At 44.8% G+C, this 20,473-nt stretch overlaps 1 protein-coding gene and 2 long non-coding RNA genes across 4 annotated transcripts; 1 reads left to right on the top strand and 2 right to left on the bottom strand.

Moving 5' to 3' along the window:
- Positions 1-1,620: 1,620 nt before the first annotated feature.
- BPGM (bisphosphoglycerate mutase) lies at positions 1,621-17,003 on the bottom strand. Of its 2 annotated transcripts, none has more exons than XM_083573159.1 (5): positions 16,804-17,003; positions 11,948-12,008; positions 7,506-8,161; positions 2,983-3,916; positions 1,621-2,616 (listed from the first exon to the last, which is right to left on the bottom strand). In XM_083573159.1, the coding sequence occupies exons 2-4, from the start codon at positions 11,965-11,967 to the stop codon at positions 3,735-3,737; spliced, it is 858 nt and encodes a 285-aa protein (XP_083429285.1). In that variant the 5' UTR covers positions 11,968-12,008; positions 16,804-17,003; the 3' UTR covers positions 1,621-2,616; positions 2,983-3,734. The 2 variants fall into 2 exon arrangements, with proteins under 2 accessions (XP_083429285.1, XP_083429286.1); XM_083573160.1 differs by having other exon boundaries at positions 16,747-16,901.
- Positions 4,435-5,335, bottom strand: LOC310743175. The gene is made up of 2 exons (XR_014538854.1): positions 5,270-5,335; positions 4,435-5,055 (listed from the first exon to the last, which is right to left on the bottom strand). It is a non-coding gene; the product is annotated as an uncharacterized lncRNA (long non-coding RNA).
- Positions 11,951-15,697, top strand: LOC310743169. The gene is made up of 2 exons (XR_014538848.1): positions 11,951-12,068; positions 12,381-15,697. It is a non-coding gene; the product is annotated as an uncharacterized lncRNA (long non-coding RNA).
- Positions 17,004-20,473: the final 3,470 nt, after the last annotated feature.

Genomic DNA, 20,473 nt, shown 5'->3' with positions numbered 1-20,473 from the left:
TTTCCAGGCAAATACAAATAACCAGCAATATGATTCCTACAATATGTAGTGATGGCTAGAAACTTGGATGTCTTCAAGAGGATTAGACAAATTTGTGGTGGATGAGGCAGTCAGTGGCCACTAGCTGTGATGGCTGAGTTCTACCGCCCATGTCAGAGGCAGCATAGGGCAGTTGTTGGAAACTGCCAAGTGGGGAGGGTGCTGCTGTCTATGGGAAACCCGTAAGCAGGACCAGAGAGCATCTAGCTAGCCAGCTTGAGGACAGGATGCCAGACAGCATTTGTTTTAATTCACCAGGGCTCTTCTCATATTCTTAAAACATAACCCCAGGCAGTGGTCTGCTGGCTTCTGGTGCTACCATATTGTTACAACCAAACAGGCCTTATTAGTGCCTGCCTGGAAGACTACCTGAGATCTCTATGTAAGCTCACCCGCACTTCCTAAAAAGAGGAGAGAAAATAGGATGTGAGGGGTAGGATGATAAATAAAAGCGCAAACTTGTGATTGTCGGTTTTCATCTATCCACTCCCTTCTGTCTGTGTCCACACCTGGGCTGTTGCAACATTTTCCCTTTTGCTGGTAGGAGAAAGAGCAATCCCAACACTCCAGCTCCCTCTGCTGTTCCTTTATATTTTTGTAATTCACTAAGAGATTGTGATGGCTGTAAATAGGACAGCACTCTTTCAGAGCAATGGCTCTGGCTGCTTTATGACTTCTTGTGCTCCTTCCAGCAAATCCGCATTCTCTGCCACACGCTAGATTTGTCCCTAATCGCTATTTCAACAATGCTCAGGCCACAGTTCCCATTGCAATATTTTGTGTGGGTGTTTGCAATTAAAGTAGGAGCAGGGAACCTATGCCCCGCCCAGATATTGCCAGAGCAGAGGTCCCATCATTCCTGACCATTATGGCCAAGCTAGCTAAGGCTGACAAGGGCTATAGTCCATCAACAGCTGGAAAGCCATCAGTTACCCACTCCTGAATTAAAGCCAGTATGTCATGTAAACATGTGTGATTAGGCCCAGCATTTACACAAGAATGACCAACCTCTTTATGTTTCAGGAGTTACCTAAAGAACTGCCTGCTCCAATATAATATGCCCACTTACTGAGATCAGCCTCAGAGGTCCCGCCCCTTGTTAAGATGAGTCGTGATCACAGACAAGGCCTTCTCAGTGGTGGCACCACATGTTGGAACTCTCTCACCAGAGAAGCTCTCCTGGTGTGGTCTTTCTTTTCGGTGCTAGGTGAAAACTACATTTTCCCAGGCCTGATGTGATTCGTCTTTTGTAGGTTTAATTTTGAAGCTACCTTAGTAAAGTGGGCAATAAACTCTGGCGATAAATAAAATACCACCACAAGTGGGGCCTGTTAACAAAACGTTGCTCCTCACTTCATCCCTTACATATATTTGTCAATACCAGGATTTGACCTGAAGGCACAACATACAACAATCTTGCTAAAACCAACCAGGACTGGGTCTGATCAGTGCTTGGATAGGAGACAGGGCTGAGGTACCCTGTAAACTCCGCTTCAGATTCCAAGATGGAAGGAACAAATGAAAGAAGTTACCGTAGTAACAGCTGCTTGCTTGTTTCACAAAGACACATACACACAGAGATAGCATTTTGTATGTGCAAACTGAATTATATTTGACACTTGTGCAGGTGCAAAAAAAGCAGTTTAGTTTGGATAAGCAAACAAGTAGTGCACATTATTTTAGATCTCTCCCCGCCCCCCGCCCGCCCCCCCAGTTCTCCCCTGAAACCCTACCCTGTCAAGGATACAACTTTGCAATGTCTTCAAAGTTTCTAAAATATATAAATAAATGCATCTGTGCTTAGAAATGCTGACAGAGGGTCTCGTGTAGTGCAAGGGTCTATTAGATTCTGGAGAGGAAGTTGTAGGACATTGATGGCTATTTTATCACTCCTTCCTGTTGGAAGGTCATGACCCCGGAAGAGAGGAAAATACTGGAATTAAACAACTGGTTGCGCTGATCAATGGGACTGTAGATCCTTCCCCTTTCTGAGCTTCCTTCTATTTGTTAATTGACTGTGATTGTTTTACATAGTTCTGTACTTAAAACAGATTAGTATTCTATTTGTGTTATAAAATGAATACAAAAATTGAAAAATAATAAAAAATAAAACAATTAGTATTCCATGTTCTGTTTGAACCTGGAAAAGTGATACAGAACTATTTAAAAACTGAATACTCAAGACAGCCCTGGCTGTCCCAAGAACATTCTACTGGATAGCATCAGAGTTTACATTTATATGTTCCAGTAGTTCAGTTTTCACAAAGCTGGTAAGTCTTCAGGTCTTTTGGACTAACATGCCATCAACCCAACAACTGTTCCTACAGGGTACAATGTATAGGAGCTGCTGGCCCGGGAAAGAAAGAACTTCTGACTGTGCAATGGAATTTTCCCTCTATCTCCTCTTCCTGCTTGAATGCTCCCCCCAAAAAAATATTATCCAAGTTTCCTTAACCCTCAGGAGCAGATTTGAGGATGGCACGGGGAGTGTGCAGGAAGAGAAAGCTCCTTTATGAATGAACCTTGTGCATTGCTTCATTGGAAACCGCCTCTTCTCCCTAGAGCACAACTTATATCCTGACATAATAATAATAATAATAATAAAAAATTTTATTTATATCCCGCCCTCCCCAGCCAAAGCTGGGCTCAGGGCGGCTAACAACAATCAAATAATCAAACAATCAAATAATCCAACATTCTAAAAATATTTCATTATAAAAATTAATTAAAATCAAGTTGAAGGCAACCATTAAGCAAAATTCTGTGCAGGTTGCCAGAGGAGGGAGTCAGGCTGCGCCCTGACCAAAGGCCTGGTGGAACAACTCTGTCTTGCAGGCCCTGCGGAAAGATGTCAGGTCCCGCAGGGCCCTAGTCTCTTGTGACAGAGCGTTCCACCAGATTGGAGCCGCAGCCGAGAAGGCCCTGGCTCTAGTTGAGGCCAGCCTAACATCCAAAGCAAAAGTTAGAATATAAATCTTTAAAAAATAATAATGAGATTTTGAAGTGGTACCATCAACATTCACCCTTCTTTACTGCATATGGGTCAAGTCTAACTGGGATTTGTTTTTTAAATGGTCCTCTCCAACATGAAAAGTAAAACTTGGGAAAATTCAGCCAATGTGAGCATTTTGATGCCTGTAAAAATATAAGGGCTTTATTCAAAACAACACAGTCAGCCATGCAACAAAAATCACACCAATCCGTTTAACAGAGATAAACGCTATACCAGAAGTTGTCGAATTGCAAACAGTGGGGAGAAAAATTCGGGGGGGGGGGGGTATTCTAAATTAAATAATTATGTGACTGTTTAGCATCTGTGAACTTGTAACTATCACTTGAGGCCTAGGTTAAAATCAGAAAGCGTTTTCTCCATTGATCACAATGATGAATATATATATTCAGCGTACCGGTTCTCGCTCTGGCCTTCTCCGATAGTGTAAGACTTATACAAAGGCTATGGAAAGTTTATAACAACAGCTATCTGTACAAGTAACAAAATTCACTGCTACTTGTACTAGGATCCAACACAGCTGCTAGAAGGAAATAAGGAATAACCAAAAATGGTGTGCTAAAATGCTAAAAATCTACCACTTACTGGGAACTTAAGCAAGTCCTCACAGGGCAAGCACAAAGCGCTATCCTTTTCCTGCGCACGGTAAGAGGTAAAAGGGAGAGCATTTTGCATAAGCAGTCTTTCATTTCTCAAGCGTGGGCTTGGCTTTGCCTTGATCTTCCACTTTCTTGATGGCAGCTTGGATTGCCTCTTGGTCACCAATGAACTGGTGCGGGCCAAGCGAGCGTAGATCCTCGTCAAGCTCCAGGAGAACTGGGACGCCAGTGGGCAGAGTCACATTGACTATGTCCTCATCAGAGATGCCTGCAGAGGAGGAAACAATGGAATGTTTATATGTGCCTCTTGCGCTCGGTTCATGGGAGGCTCTTGGGCCTAAGCTGCCATGAAGTGTCATCCTATTTACCAAACTTTCAAAATCTGGTGAAGATCAGATAACCTGGCAGAATACTTCATTTCATGCAGAAAGATGTGTAATAGGTTGCCCTTGATTGTTCCCCAGAACAATCTGGGCATGGGCATCTGGGATGGGGGAGGCAGTCCCTGCCTCCAGATGAACCATAATCCCTAGATTCAGAGCTTTCTTTAAAAAAACAGCAGATCATTATTATTATCATCATCATCATTACTTCAATATACCACGCTTTTTCAGAAGATCCCATTAAAAACACATTACAGAACATCATAATAAAAACATATTAAAAATAATGACGGACAGCCTAATAGTAAAATAATCATCAAAACTTCCCCACACTTTCACAGGCCATAGAATATTTATCCCATAGGCCCTGGGTAAAGGGAAATGTTTTTGCCTGACACCTAAAGACATGTAAAGATGGCGCCAGGCGAGCCTTTCTGAGGAGAGAGTTCCAGACAGGAATTAGAATAGGGAGTAGTCATCCTGCTCTTTCAAACACAAGCATCCCCATCTTTCCAATACAGCACTCCTTTCCTTCGGTAGAGTATTACATCACTGAGCGATGCACTTCCAAAGGTTTCTCTTGCTAGGATAACAACTTCAGATTTGTTTCAAGAGACGGGGAAAGAAGATGGGGCACTTTGGCAGTCCCTGAGGGTCGGTCGGTCTTTACCAGGGCCAAAGTTTTAGCATGGCAGGTCCTGCGGGACACTTTGCCTGACAATAAGCCTGACAGGAGTCTTCCCTGTCTTCCTTCAGACATCTTTTGAAACCTGGACAGCTCTGACAGGCCTTTTGAACGTGATCTCTTTTTTAATACCCAGCCTTTGTGGATGTTACTGTAGTATTCTATTTTATTTTATTATGGTGCACACTGCCTTGCTATGTTTTCTTTTTTAATGGAATAGCAGTTTACAAATATTTAAATAAATAAACTGAAGGGCCTTCGATAACCTAAGACTCTTTCCTGCCTTGCCTTGTCTCCTCAAAAGCATAAGCCAAACACCGAAAGTCAGTACAGTGGTACCTCAGGTTAAGAACTTAATTCGTTCTGGAGGTCCGTTCTTAACCTGAAATTGTTCTTAACCTGAGGTACCACTTTAGCTAGTGGGGCCTCCTGCTGCTGTGCGATTTCTGTTCTCATCCTGAAGCAAAGTTCTTAACCCGAGGTACTATTTCTGGGTTAGCAGAGTCTGTAACCTGAAGCGTCTGTAACCCGAGGTACCACTGTACCAGGCAACTTCTATGACGACACGCTGGAGGGACAACATGAATGTCAACTAAGGCCAGGGTCTGGTTACTTTACACAACTCGTAACACAAGACGGTTGACCTTTCGTGTGACTTGTGCATCCATTTCTCTTTGGGTTGCGGCCCCAGCAAATTTCAGCACGCCAAGCTGAGCAAAAGCAATTAAGTCCACATTGCCTGCTTGGATGCAACAGGAAAGCATAGAATCATGGAACTGTAGAGTTGGAAGAGACCACATCTGGTCCCTGCAATGAGGGAATCTTTTGCCCAATGTGGGGCTCAAATGCACGACCCTGAGATTAAGAGTCTTGTGCTCTACCGACTAAGCTACCTGAGAAGCATATGTCTATGTAATGGCACATCTACATTACACACCATTTACTGGCCCTGGGTTTGGTCTTTTTGGAACATTCTGCCTTTTCCACCCTACCTGCTCCAAATGAAAAAGGTTCTTGGAAGGAACGCACAAAAATAAGGGGAGGCATCAGCTTTGCAAGCAAGTTCACAGAAGTTACTAGCTCAAAAATTAAGCAACAAACTTTAACTGGTTAATCTCTGCAAGTCTAACTTCCTTCTCACTTGGATTGTTCTTCTCTTTCTCTACCAATTCTTGCACTGAAATCTCCTCCTATTGATACTGGCCTATCAAAAATTGCTCCCACAACTGGTCCAGAACAGCCTCTGCTTTATACCATATTTTCTGATAAGCATAAGGTGATAAAGATGACTTTGATGAGATTCCTGCATTGCAGGGAATTGGACTAGGTGAGCCATGAGGTCCTTTCCCGCTCTGCCATTCTATGAAGCCAGTAGGTTCAAATTAGAAGAATGGGGCTGCCGGCTAAACTTTGGGGAGAATTTCCTGACAGCAGGTCACGTTTGAGAGTAGTGTAGGCTGCCTCAGAAGCAAGCAAAGTGAACTGTGCAACTTTCAACCTCCTATTTCTGCAGTGTTACCTAACGTCAGATCAGGTATTACAGCCTATAGCTTGGGCAGGGACCAAAGGAGTACATGAGGACATGTCGCTTTGATTTATAGAGGCCTCCAGACTTGGAGCCACCTCTGCTGAAAAGGCCTCGTCCAAGTCTGGCAATAGCCTAGAGGCATTAACAACCAACATCCAACCCCTCAGCCTTCTGAAGAACTGGCTGGCACCTGCAGGAATGAGCTCTGCGTGTTTTGTTGGCAATCAATGGGTAGGTTCGATATTGGGAAAGGCTTGATATTGGGAAACATTGTTCCAATGAGCTCTGTTTGAATAAGCCATTTCTAAATACGAACGTTTCGTTTTCGTCAGTCGGTCACGGGGAAATATCGCACGCAAAAGGAAAACATGGCATCAGCTCCAGCGGTTTCCGGGAGTGCCACAAGCCAAACGACAAGCATTCTGTACATATTCAGCCTCCTGTGCCTTGGTTGTTTTCGCCATTCATCTACTGCGCTGGAGAGTAGGCAACAGCACAACGCTGGTAAGGTAAGCAGGGGTGAACATATGACTTTGTGTCATAACCAGGGCTATGGGCACTTCCTCTCAGAACAGGCCATGAGAGTGGGGCAAAGGGCAAAGGCTTGGCTGTCAGAACGTCACCAAAGACACACATAACACAACCTCCCGCCACATAACTTAGGTCCACAGATTTCCTGGGAAGATGGCAAGGGCAAGAATCACTGCAAATAACTCTGCAAACTCGAGAATGCTCTAGAGATTGTCAGCGATGGCCATCTGGCTAGCTAACTCACAAGGCTAAAGAAGCATATACAGTATTTTGTTTTCTAAAGGAGGGATGAGGAACCACTGGCCCTCCAAAGGCTGTTGGACATCCACAACCAATCACCCTCGATTGCTGGCCATGCAGATGAAAGCCAATGGAACTTCTGAAGGCCACAAATTTACCCATCCCTGCTCTACGAACTTATCCACACTACGGACAAAGAAACGCAATAGGCAGTCCTTCCCTCTAGGGAACCAGGGAAAGGCAGTCCCTCCAAGGAAGACGAGAGGTCTCCAACAGAGAATTCTCAGGACGCTTGCTGACCTAGGAGTCTCAAGATTTTTCGAGAGAAGCCACAACAGTTAAAACTGCTATAAAACTAATAGTATAACTGTGCCCTTTTTAATTTGAGAGACAGAGAGATAGAATTTATTCCTGAACGAATAGTCAAAGAAGACAGGATGGTCCCCAATGTTTATACCACATTTAGAACAAATTAGTGGCACTACATTACCTTCCAAATGTTTCAGCAAAGCACGCGTGCTGTTCCCGTGAGCAGAAATTAAAACCGTCTTGCCCCTCTTCACCTCCGGAGCTATCCTCTCGTTCCAATAGGGAAGGAGTCTATCAAGCACTTCTTTCAAGCTTTCTGCCCTCGGGAGTTTCTCCAACGGCACGTCGCAGTGCTTATACCTGCGATCGTTGTAGATTTCGTGGTAGTAAAGGTGGGACTCGGTGATGGGAGGCGGGGTGACGTCATAGCTCCTCCTCCACCTTTTCACCTGCTCCTCGCCGTGGTTCAGCGCCATCTCTGCCCTGTTGAGGCCTATCAGGGCACCGTAGTGCCGCTCGTTCAGCCTCCAGGAAGATTCGGTGGTGACCCACTCCTGCCCCATCTGCTCCAGCACAAGCCAGGCAGTCTGAATAGAGCGGCTGAGGATGGATGTAAACACCAGGTCGAACTCAATGCCAAGAGCTTTGAGGTGCCTGCCGCAGTTCTGAGCCTCTTTTATCCCGTCGCTGCTCAGCTTCTGGTCCACCCAGCTGCAGAAGCGGTTCTCTTTGTTCCAGGCCCCTTCGCCGTGCCTCAAAAGGATCAGTTTGTACTTGGCCATTTTGGCTGCAACTTCCTTGGGTTTGTGACAGGAGTAGCATCTAATGATAGACCATCTAATAAAGAGAAGGAACACATAGGGCAAACGCTTTGGGTCACTGTGTTGTGGTGAACCCTGGAGACCCACAGAATCTTGTCACGAGTCGCCCGATTAGATTTTCAGCAATGAGAGATGTAGGCAGCTCATCCACCATTCTGTAACATGTAGAAGGACGTTGGGCGTTCCCTCCACTGCACTCTCAGTTCAAGCACAGCAATGGCGATTACTGATACGTTCAGCCAGTGCTACATGTAAACTGAAAACTAGTGCTAAAAGCACGATTAGTGGGTGGTTTGCTAGACCGGGTAGCTGGGATGTTGCCTGCTCTTGATGGGGTTACACTCCCTCTGAAGGAGAGGGTATGCAAAGAGAACAACCACCACCAGACTTTTAGAAGACATCTGAAGGTAGCCCTATTTAGGGAAGCTTTTAATAATAACAAATAATAATAATATTTTTTTTATTTATACCCCGCCCTTCCCGGTTTAAAAACCGGGCTCAGGGCGGCTAACAGCAAATATAAAACATTGATTAAAGATGCAACTTAAAAACAGCATAAAATACAACATAAATGCAGCATCAATATCAATAAAATTCAAAAAATCAGGGGTCATTTTTTGGGGGGGAACCCCCAATCAGTAGACATCAAATGACCAACAAGGCTAACTGGCCAAGTTGGTCCTACTAGGGCCAGCAAGGAGACCAGGGAAGAATTTAAATGTGGGGTCCCAGAAAGGGTTTCTTCATAGAAAAGGAAAGGGAAAAGGGAACAGAGGATCAGGCTAATTCAAATTGAAGGCCAGGCGGAATAGCTCTGTCTTACAGGCCCTGCGGAAGGAGATCAAGTCCTGCAGGGACATAATCTCGTGGGACAGAGCATTCCACCAGGTAGGAACCGTTAATGTTTGATGGACTACTGTATTTTAATATTTTGTTGGAAGCCGCCCAGGGTGGCTAGGGAAACCCAGCCAGATGGGCAGGGTATAAATAATATATTGTTGTTGTTGTGGTACTTCTGGATCCTTTGCTGCTGCAGAGTGCCTCCCACCAGCTTCAGCTGGTGGCCCAGTTGTGCCCCTATCTGGACAGGGTTAGCCTGACCACTGTTGTCTATGCTTTGGTAACCTCTAGGTTTGATTACTGCAATGCGTCATATGTAGGGCTGCCTCTGAAGATGGTTCAGAAACTTCAGCTGTGTTTGGGGGAGGGGCTTATTGGTTTTTTAGTGCTGTCCAGATGTTTTGGTCTACAACTCCCCTCAGCCCAAAACCGAGGGCACCAGGTTGGGGAAGGCTGTTCCAACCAATCAGCGACAACATCCTCAATGTGCCTGTTGCAGAAGACGACCCAGGATGACACAATTAAAGTTCCTTGTGGCCAAACAATACCTGCAACACACACCCAATGAAACCCGGCCCTCAAATTGGCAAATGCAGGATTGCGTATTGAAACCAGCAATGTGCATCTCCTGATCTATCAAATTCCTTCTCCTGCACATATGAAATTCTGATCACCTTATCTGCTTTCCAGTCAATCCTCCCATGCCCTGTAATTTCTATTTACCCCTGGTAATCCACAATCTAATATGAACATATCAATTACATTTTGTAATCCATTGCTATATCCTTATACAACTTACCTAGATTCTCTTCCGGTTCCACACACACACAAAAAGTGTATTCAAGCAAACACAGCTATCTATATTGCTTTTGAATAAGATCCCTACCTCCGTGCCCTCAAATCCATCATGTGCCTCTAGCTCAATTCAGGACATTATATAAATCTCAAAGGCTGCAGTATTAAGCATGCCTAATCATTTGTTGATGGCACCCATCTGTCTTGAGAGGCAATGGAGTGTGCCTCCGGGGGTGAAGTCAAACCACTGTGTTTGCAGCACCGAAGTGACCTGCCTGGGGGGCAAGCCTGGGCAGCCTGGGCTGGTGAGGTCCAAAGGAAAGCAGAGCAATATGTTTGGCACCAGCTGGGCTGCAGGAGTTGCTGGAAGGAGGCATACAAAGTGCCATCCAAACATCTTTGGGGCTCCACTTCAGATCTGCGTTGGGTTTACTCCTTAGCCTTTCCTTCTCCCAAAGATACCCCGCAAGGCAGCAGACATGTCTGGATTCAATTCAGAAATAGCAGGGACCTGGCCTCTGCCATTATGGCGCACAGAAGCTATCACGTGATACAACAGCACAGCAGAAGTGGCACCTAGTTGTCTGGGAACAGTGAGATAACATACAAGGTCTGTGTGATATGGGGAAACAATGCCAGTTCCAAGATACAAAAATGTAGAGGCAGTGCCATATTTTCATCTCACAGTAGCCATTTTTCAAGTGATCAAAAAGAACATCTGAGGTTCAACCTGTGGAGGAGGTTTGTGTGGTGTATGTGTGCGCACACCTGCTCCCGCACTGAGCAGGAAGGTCTGAACGGAGCTCTGAAGCACATACAACTTAACAGGTGGCGATCTTGCAACAAGAAACCCTATGGAGCAACCTCTCCTGGTGCGTTTGGACTGTCCATGCTCCCATCTCCCTCCTAAGTTTGAGACCTCATCTGTTCTTTTTAAATGCCTGGAGAGGGCTCAATACCTTGACTAGAACATGCCCATATTAGGATATCCCTAATACAGTGGGTATTTCTAACAAAGCTGGTTTATTGCGGGGGGGAAGTGGGACGCAGGTGGCGCTGTGGGTTAAACCACAGAGCCTAGGACTTGCCGATCAGAAGGTCGGCGGTTCGAATCCCCGCAACGGGGTGAGATCCCGTTGCTCGGTCCCTGCTCCTGCCAACCTAGCAGTTCGAAAGCACGTCAAAGTGCAAGTAGATAAATAGGTACCGCTCTGGTGGGAAGGTAAGCGGCGTTTCCGTGCGCTGCTCTGGTTTGCCAGAAGTGGCTTAGTCATGCTGGCCACATGACCCGGAAGCTGTACGCTGGCTCCCTCGGCCAGTAAAGCGAGATGAGCGCCGCAACCCCAGAGTTGTCCGCGACTGGACCTAATGGTCAGGGGTCCCTTTACCTTTACCTATTGCTGGGGAAAGGTCCAGGGTCAGTGGGCGTGACCCTCTTTCTCCATATCTCAAAAATACAGCTATTAAGCAAGGACATTTTTTTGTGCTTGTTCTTCTGCTGCTTTGAGACTCATTAGCACCTCCACAGGACTCCACCATTTCCAAATAAACTAGCTTAATTCCCAATAAATCAGCTTAATTCACATACCAATAAGTCATTGGGTTTGTGCAGGTTTTAATAAATCACACTTCTTCAGCTTCAGCTTTCACTGATTACAGTTTCTTCATAATAGACCTTCTGACTGCACCACTGGAATTGTAACACTGAAGAAGCATTCGAGTAACAGGACTGCTCAAACCTAATGGAAATTCAAACCCAAAAGAAGCAGGGTGCCACATCCACTGGTGCTAGCAATCAAAATGGAGCTGGTGCATGATCTAGACACTGACCTGGTTTGCACATAACGCTACACCATCACTGGTCCAGCCTAACTACAGGTTCGTTTGAATATGTGAACCCAGCTCAATGGGCTGACCCTAGTTTATTTTCTGCCAATAACCAACGATGCTAATCTATGTTTATTGTTGGCTTACAAACCATAACTCTATTTAAGTGTGGTATGACATTATGCCCAAATCCAACCACATTGCTTTATCATGGCTTGCTCGGCCAACCCATCCCAGACACCTGCCAAGCTACAAAGGCAGGAGACAAGAGCACATAAAAAAATAATCATGCAACAATCTGCTTTAAAACAAGATAAAGATAAAAACAATTTGAACTCACCTTATCCATTGCAAATGCATTCATCCTACACAAATATGAGGCAAAAGACTTTATAGGTAGGCTGCAATATTAAAAGAGAAAAAGAAAACACCATGAAAGCTAGTTACAGATAGGTAGCCGTGTTGGTCTGCCATAGTCAAAACAAAAAAAAAAATTTTTTTCCTTCCAGTAGCACCTTAAAGACCAACAGGCTCATCACAGCTATCTGCCAATCACCCATTCCCACCACCCTTCTGAGTAATACCCCTCCCCACCTTCTCACTATATAGAAGGATCTGGCAACTTCTGTTTCAGTGTATCTGAAGAAGTGTGCATGCACACGAAAGCTCATACCAAGAACTAACTTAGTTGGTCTTTAAGGTGCTACTGGAAGGAAAAAAAATTTTTTTTTTGTTTTGACCATGAAAGCTACTGAAGTTAGGGTCGGGGTCAGGGGGGAAGAATCAAATATTAGTATTCCCAGAGGTGGTAAAACTGTGTCTGAGCTATGAGTTCAGATGAGTGAATACTCCTCCATACACAACAAAACCAAAATTACAGGAATCCTTGAACTCTGGCACCTGGCATGTTAGGGAGAAGCATTCTAACCACACCTTTCCCAACATGATACTAGAATCATAGAGTTGGAGCTAGAAAATATCTACTTGCTACTGCATAAAAATAATAAGTATAGATAACTGTGTTGTTTTCTGAGAAACTTCAGGCAACTGAACTCTGAAGTTCAAACTTTGCTTAAAGCCCAAGTCCTGTTTGTTGTTCGATTTCCAGTTTTCATACCCAAAGAGCATGGAGATGGGAGAAAGGCCTGTTACATAATCAGTTCCTCCTGCTGGGCCAACGCTAGGTTTCAGCTGTCTGCAAAAATTACAGCTCTCTCTGTGACATGTGGTTCCCAGTGAAGCCAAGCTGCAGGGCCACAATTTCTCCAGAGTGCAAAGCAAACCAAGTCTGGCCACTGTTGAACAGGCATCCCATTAAGAGACATCTGAGTTGCGTCAAAATGAGATTTGCGTGTATATTGTCATTGGCTTAAGGTTTCAGTCCATTTATTCCCAAATTAAGCAGCACTTCTGGGCTCTGAAGACTACTGGTTGGTTTTAACAGAAGTGGTGAGGCATGCAGTCTAATATTTTCTATAAACCAGAAATGGGGTATTTCTTCCTGGTCTGACTTAATCCACCACCACCATCTGCACAATGGGGAGTGGGTGGAATAACTGGGATGTAGCTACACATTCAGACACGGATTTGGAGATCTGAGAATAGGATCTTCCAACTCTTCCCTTTAGATCAAGGCAGCCAGGTGTGGGATTGGAGTGGAAAGAGTTTTTAAACCTTCCTCATACACACACTATTTCCACAATTTATATCACCTCCCCCCTCCCTGCTACAGTGGTACCTCGGGTTAAGTACTTAATTCGTACTTAATTCCGGAGGTCTGTTCTTAACCTGAAACTGTTCTTAAACTGAAGCACCACTTTAGCTAATGGGGCCTCCTGCTGCCGCAGCGCCGCCAAAGCCCGATTTCTGTTCTTAACCTGAAGCATTATTTCTGGGTTAGCTGAGTGTGTAACCTGAAGCGTATGTAACCTGAAACGTATGTAACCCGAGGTACCACTGTATTTGCCTTCCAAAAAAATATTTATCAGTATCCATAGGGTCCCTGTATGATATTACATATATTTGCAGGACAAATAGCAGCTTTTGGTGAGGGCATTTATGCTGCAATGCTATGCCCATTTATCTGGGAACAAGCCCCATTAATCTTAGTGATTCTTATTTCTTAGTAGACGTGAATAGGATTGCACTTGCAATCTGGTAAATGGAGCAGGGGAAAGAGATGACAAACACACACAGCTACATGGCAATGTGGACCCTGGGCGGAGGCATCCAGCAATGTTAACACGCAATCACTCATCTTGCTGTTGATTTCTGCTTATGTTCTGTGAGCCAAGCTACCACTTGCTTACTTGCAGTCACTGGATATCAACTTGGTCAAATGGTCAGTGTTTCTCAAACTTGGGTCGCCAGCTGTTGTTGGACTACAACTCCCATCATCCCTAGCTAGCAGGACCAGTGGTCAGGGATTATGGGACCTGTAGTCCAGCAACAGCTGGAGACCCAAGTTTGAAAAACACTCAGATGAATGATACAGAAAGCAACAGAATGGTCACCTGTACGCTATCACTCTTTCTGCCATGAACTCCCAGAGGAGGGATCCAAACGCCTTCAGCTGACTAAGTGCCTCACAGTGATATTAATAGAAGTCATACCTGCCAAGTTCCTCTACAAGGTTAACCTTTAACATGACAGGTCCCTATAGCTTCCATTTTCATTTCCCCTCTCAAGTTCAAGTAAACACAGATTTCTTTGGAGAAGCTCTTTAGGCACTGTATTTAGGCTCCTAATTCTGCTACAGTTGTCCTGCTTCTGTGCCTTGATGCAGAAATTGAGCAGATAAAGAGCTTTTCTCAAAAAACAAAAAATATTTCTGTAAAGCTTTATCTGCTGTAAAATGGGCACAAGGTTAGGGCTACAGACAGATAACTCTACCTCTCACATGCTCAGTCTCAGAATAAGGTCTGTCACCATATTTCTGGCATGGAACTTGTGCCTTTAGAATAAAAACAGCGAGTGACATTTCAAGAATCACTACATCTCTACATCGATAAAACAAAAATCTGATATTGAATTCCTACTTTCTCTGCAGCTGTTCAAGGGAAAAGAAGGTGGAAATCCTAGAGAGAAGCTTTCAAAGTGCTGCAGAAACAACCCAGTACTACTGTAGTTATCTAACTGTCTAGTGAGGACAGAAAACAAGAACTAATTGGTTCTGTTAAAATGCAGCACACACAGGCGAGAATGTTCTTTTTGTTACCACTGTCACCTGATCTGTCCTAGAGGTTAAAAGAGAACATCCCTGTGTTCCCATGAGGCTCCTGGAGAACAAAACACAGGGGCAATCCAGGATGAACCGTTTCTGCAAAGAACATCAGTGTACAAACAAGACAGGCTTCTTCACTATTACAAATATATGGGCAGGGTGGTTTGGAAGGGGCTTGGAGATGATGCACATGCAGTCATCTGTTGGCATTTTTGAACCAAATGTTGCTCTCTATTCCTTCTCCCAACCCAGGTCCAAAGGAGAACAGGGCTCCAGTACTTTTAACAGTTGTGTTAACCTGCCCTTCCTCCAAATAGCTCAGGGTAGCAGACACTGAATCCCTCATTTTATCCTTCCAATAACCCCATGTGGTAAACCAGGCAAAAAGGGAATAACTGGTTATGAGTGACCAATAATTTAATGGTCTTCCCAGTCCTGGTCCAACACTCTAACCATTGGCCCCTGCCTTAGACAGGGGTCCTGCACCTTTTATGGTGTAGGCAAGAGAATTTAAGCACTCTGCATGGCAAAATTATCTCTCCTACAGAGCTATAAAATGTTCAGGCCTCTTCCATCTGGCAGCCCCACACTCAGTCCAGCCCCCGTGCTGCATATTGACCTACATAACAGGTGGGATTACCAGCCAAAAGGGGTCAAATGCCTGTCCTACTCTTGAGCCTTTAAAGTATAAACAGTTTGATCAAAGGCAATCTGCAGGAAGAACCCAGAACAATCCCCTAATTGCAATACTCTAATTGTTTGTGAATCCAGCTGCTGTTACATGCACAAAAGCAAAGCCTGGTAAAGGAGTATTTACAAGGTGTTGGATGATATTACTCAGATAGCATAGCTTTGAACATTTCCTTTTTTTAAAAAAACTATTTTAAAATACCTTCTCCAATTTTTGTGATTTTGCACACACAAAAAGTTCTTCATAACTTCCAACTATATTGACACCAGTTTCTACGGCTGAACCAAAAACGGCACAACATGTGCACTTAAAAATACATCACTGGATACAGAGATCCAACGCAGACTCAGATCACAAGCAGAAACAACCTATAAATCTCCCTGACACCAACACCTTGTATGGCAAGGTGCAATCCTGTACACAGATATTCCTGAGCTAGATTAGACCTATGGCCTGGCTCAGTGTAAAGCAACTTTCTATGGTCATAGAATCATGGAACTGGAAGGGACCCTTGAGGGTCATCTAGTGCAGTGTTTCCCAAACTTGGGTCTCCATCTGTTTTTGGACTACAATTCTCACCATCCCTGACCACTGATCCTGCTCGCTAGAGATGATGGGAGTTGTAGTCCAGCAAGAGCTGGAGACCCAAGTTTGGGAAACCCTGATCTAGTGGACCCTGCCCCATCCCACCCCACCTCCCGCAAAGCAAGAATCTCATCCATGACAATGGTCACTGGACTAAAGACCAAATCTCCAAAATCTAGTTCCAAACACCATCCCTTTTTAAGCCTCAGGCTGTTTCTCCAACTTGGGTACCCAGCTGTTGCTGGACTACAACTCCAATCACACACACCACTGGTCCCACTAGCTAGGGATAATGGGAGTTATAGTACAACAAGAGCCGCCCGCGCAAGTTTGAGAAATACTCAGGGGAAGAGGCAAGGCGAACAGAATAATAATAATAATAATAATAATAATAATAATAAATTTTATTTATACCTCGCCCTCCCCAGCCAAGACCGGGCTCAGGGCGGCTAACAACAATAGTTAATAATAGTTAACAACAACAACAACAATAATAATAATTAATAATAATAATAGTTAATAATAGTTAACAACAACAAGAATAGCAACATCCAAGCCCAAGACTAAAATTAAAAGGTTGCATAGCAAAACAAGCCTAAACTGCCGCCATGCACCAGTAATTTATTCTCCATTATATTACTTTGGGCTGGTTGAAATCCCCATGCGAATATTGAAAACTGCTCTGACCACCAGTTACCTCGGCACAAGAGAAAGCCAGACCGCCGAAAGCAAAGACAGCCCCCGCGCAAATGCTGCTGATGCAGCTGCGGCCGCAGACAGTTGCTAACAGCTCCAGGCTGGGTCCTGCTGGTGGGCGGGGCGAGAACTTCACCGCCCCCTCGGATCCTCTTCATCCGATTGGAGCTTTGGGTTGCCGCTCACAGATAGGAAGCGGAGCGGCCGCCTGTCAGGAAGAGCTCCGCGATGACGACAGCGGAGAGGGAGGCCGTGGACTACGTGACCGGGAACGACTCGCGCGGCATCAACTCCCAGGTGATGCCACGGGAGGAAAGAGGGGCTGGATTGGGCAGAGCGATGATCGACGTGGTTTCAAGCCAATAAGCAGCTGGTTCGCCGGTTGTGGGCCGTCTTTGGAGCGTTGCGTTGGTGGCCTAGTTGGGACGCTAGTGTAGGTTCCTTTGTTGCAGTTCTGCACGCGCGAGCGTGCCTCTGCGCATGCGTACTGTAAACCCTGCTGGGTTCATTGGAACTTTCTCTCTCTATTAAATGGCTTTATAATTGAGGCCCGTAAGCAAAGAAGATACTGAGCGTTTGGATGGACACTATGGAGGGCGGGGTCAGTGTTCCAGCTCTTCTGTAGTCATGCCTGCTCATAGCAGAGCCATCGGGATGGAAATCGGAAACCAGAGTTCACAATTTTGGATCTCAATGCTAATAATAATTTTATTATTTGTACCCCGCCCATCAGACTGGGTTGCCCCAGCCGGTTTGTCTTTGATAACTGCAAATTCAGGTGAATACTTGCAAAAATGCAAAGAGCCATCACAAAGGAATATTTTTGCCACTTCAAATGTCATTCTTTTCTTTCAGAGTAGTTCATATATGAAGCTGTGCGATCACGTTATGTACATAGGCACGTACACGTCGAAGCAGTCTCAACTACTTTTTGGCAAAAAAACAACTATGAATTTTGGGGCAGTTTAAACCCGAACAACTTCATGTCGGGCGGCAATGCACAACTTTTCCTCTATATTTTGTTACCATTATTCATTCTCTGTAAAGAAAAAGTCGGTTGTGGTAAGTTGTGGTTCTTCAATGCATCTGCTGAACATGCTGCCACAGGATATAATGCACTGTTTCCCATTTCAGCCACTAGAGGTCAGTTTTTCGTTAATTTAAGGAAGTAATAAACAAAAGCAAAAGATTGCCCTATCTTAATCATCTCTGTTTACCATGGAGTTTGTGTGTTTATCTATCCCTGATAAATAATGGTCCCTGCTTCTACCTATTCTGCCTTTTGCAGAGATTCTGAATGTGGCTTTTAACATTTCTGTCATTATTTTCACAAGTGTGCTAGTGAAAGTAATTCTTATGAGACACAGCCCATCCTTCACATCTCCAGAAGTTACATCTGGTGATATTTTATCTAATGAGGTCTAGATTACATACACACATAACATTCAGATAAGATGAGGAGGTTGCAGGGCCGCACCAATGCACCTGTTGACCCCCACACACACACCATCCACCTGTTACATGCGCATCACTCCACCTGACCAAATCAGGACATGCATAGAGCAACTCCCTTCTCACTCATAGCAAATGTGTGGATGCCAGGGTGGGGTGCCTGTAGAATTAGGCTGCAGTACCTCCACCTCCCCTTACACATTTATTGAATACATTGCTGGGGAGGGTTCAGCTTTCTTGCACACACGTATGTAAATGCATAGGCATGAATATTAATATCAGGCACAATGGCATGCAATTTTGAGCATGCCACTTCATTTTTTAAAAAATTATCTTCTGCACGTTAATATATTATGGGTCAATTATATATGGATCAATTATATATGTGTATGTAGACCTTTCATTAGAAAACAAAAACAAATCCCCACTTGCTTTTAAACCAGAGCAGGATAGGCTATTCCAAGATAAATGAATGCCATAGGCAAATAATAACCTCCAGCAATTATCTGTGATAGAGAATAGGAATGCTGCAGAAATGTGTTCCTGTTTGCACCTGCGAAATGATGGCAAGTATATTCATATTTAAACTATACTGGGGCGGGGGAGAGACTTAGTGAGAGTTCTGAAAACTTTTGTCAACATAACCTGACCCTGCATGAGAGACAGGGCTATATAGCTCAGTGCATACAGAAGGTCTCATGTTCTATCTCTGGCCTCTGCAAGTAGGCCTGGGACTGTCTCCTGTCAAATCCTAGAGAGCAGCTGCCAGTCAGTGTAACCAATAATGAGCTAGATGGACCATTGGTCTGGCTGGCAGCTTCCTATGCTCCTGTGATGGTGAAAAACTGCATATGATGAAATTCCTTCTACCTTTTGCTTCCTTAATGGCACTCTGGCAATATTGGGGCACCGTGAAAAGTTTGTTTGCTTGCAAAACTGCCATTTGGTCTCTTCTTCCCAGGAACTGACCCTTGTCTGGAGCTGCTTGTATTCTGCTCCATGGTGCTTGGGGAAGAGAAAGAAGTTTGGTGCTTCTGAGTGTTCAGAGAGCTATACAGAAATTAATAATCAGGCCTGCAAGCTTAGTATTATTTTTCCAGAGTGCAGATGGAGAGCTGAGGAGAAAATAATGGCTTCTTTTAAGCCATAGTAAGTTCATGCCTCAGGTTTCCTGCTTGTTATGAACAAAATGGGGCTGCAGTTGTCATTATCCGTCTGTCTTGAGAGACAATGGAGTGTTCCTCTGGGGGTGAAGTAAAACTGCTGCATTAGCAGTGCTGAAGTGACCTCCCCAGGGTGAAAGCCTGGGCACTGCGTATGGAGGTCCTGGGCTGTCTAGACAACAAGACCCCCCCCCCTCTCAGCCTTGCTGAAGGGGTCCAAAGGAAAGCAGAGCAATACGTTTTGGCACCAGCTTGGTTGCAGGAGTTGCCAGAAGGAATCATAAAAGGCACCATCCAATTGTCTTAGGAGCTGCACTCGGGATTTGTGCAGGGTTTACACCTTAGCCTTATCTTCTCCCATAAGGCAGCGGGGGTTTAGGATCAGAGCTTTCCTTCTCCTAGATAGGCTACCTTCCCAGGTTGGCAAGCCCCGTCTGCCCCTCACTTCCCTCTACAGCATGTGCAGAAACCACCTTCTTGACCACTGGACCCACTATTGGTCTTGTCTGCTCAATCTGCCAGAGCCTGTCTTTGCATGCAAGGGAAGTCCCTAACTCACCAAGGGTTTGAGACCCATCGGCTACCTTCACCTGGTTTAGCCCACCAAAACCGTTCCCTGGGTGTGGCTGCTGTTGTGTGCTGACAACTGCTAGGAGCCACAAGTGAAAGCTGAGTGCAGGGTGGGGACCAAAGGTGGACAAACAACCCCAGAAGGAGCACAGAGGTACTACCCCTCCCCTAAGAACCCATACATCCTCATGATTTTCCTGGCTGCAGTGTGAGCCAGGAAAAATCATGAGGTATCATAAATAAAATTCTGAATAAGATTTGGTACATAGGATTTATCTGGTGAAGATCAAACAAGAAAGCTTGTGATCTCCCATGAGGCCATTGAGCAGAGCAGAATTTCCCCTTGAGGTTAAAATCAATTTTGAGCTTGTTCTTTAACTGCCTTGGCTAGATGATGGAAGGACCTTGGGATTATTTATGAACAAGTAGGAATACATTTCATGGTTTAAAAACGGGGGGTGGGGTTTGCAGTTTAAATGCATGTCC

Source organism: Podarcis filfolensis (genome assembly GCF_964270895.1).
Source record: "Podarcis filfolensis genome assembly, chromosome: 10".
Taxonomy (NCBI): Eukaryota; Metazoa; Chordata; class Lepidosauria; order Squamata; family Lacertidae; genus Podarcis; species Podarcis filfolensis.
Note: the sequence above shows the minus strand (reverse complement) of the source record. Positions and strands in the feature narration are given on the sequence as shown.

Coding starts and splice junctions, on each gene's coding strand:
- BPGM (XM_083573159.1), bottom strand. CDS start 11,967: ATGCATTTGCAATGGATAAG. Junction 8,162..11,947: donor ATGCATTTGCAATGGATAAG/GTGAGTTCAAAT, acceptor TCTCTTTATTAG/ATGGTCTATCATTAGATGCT. Junction 3,917..7,505: donor TTTGCTGAAACATTTGGAAG/GTAATGTAGTGC, acceptor CCTCCTCTGCAG/GCATCTCTGATGAGGACATA.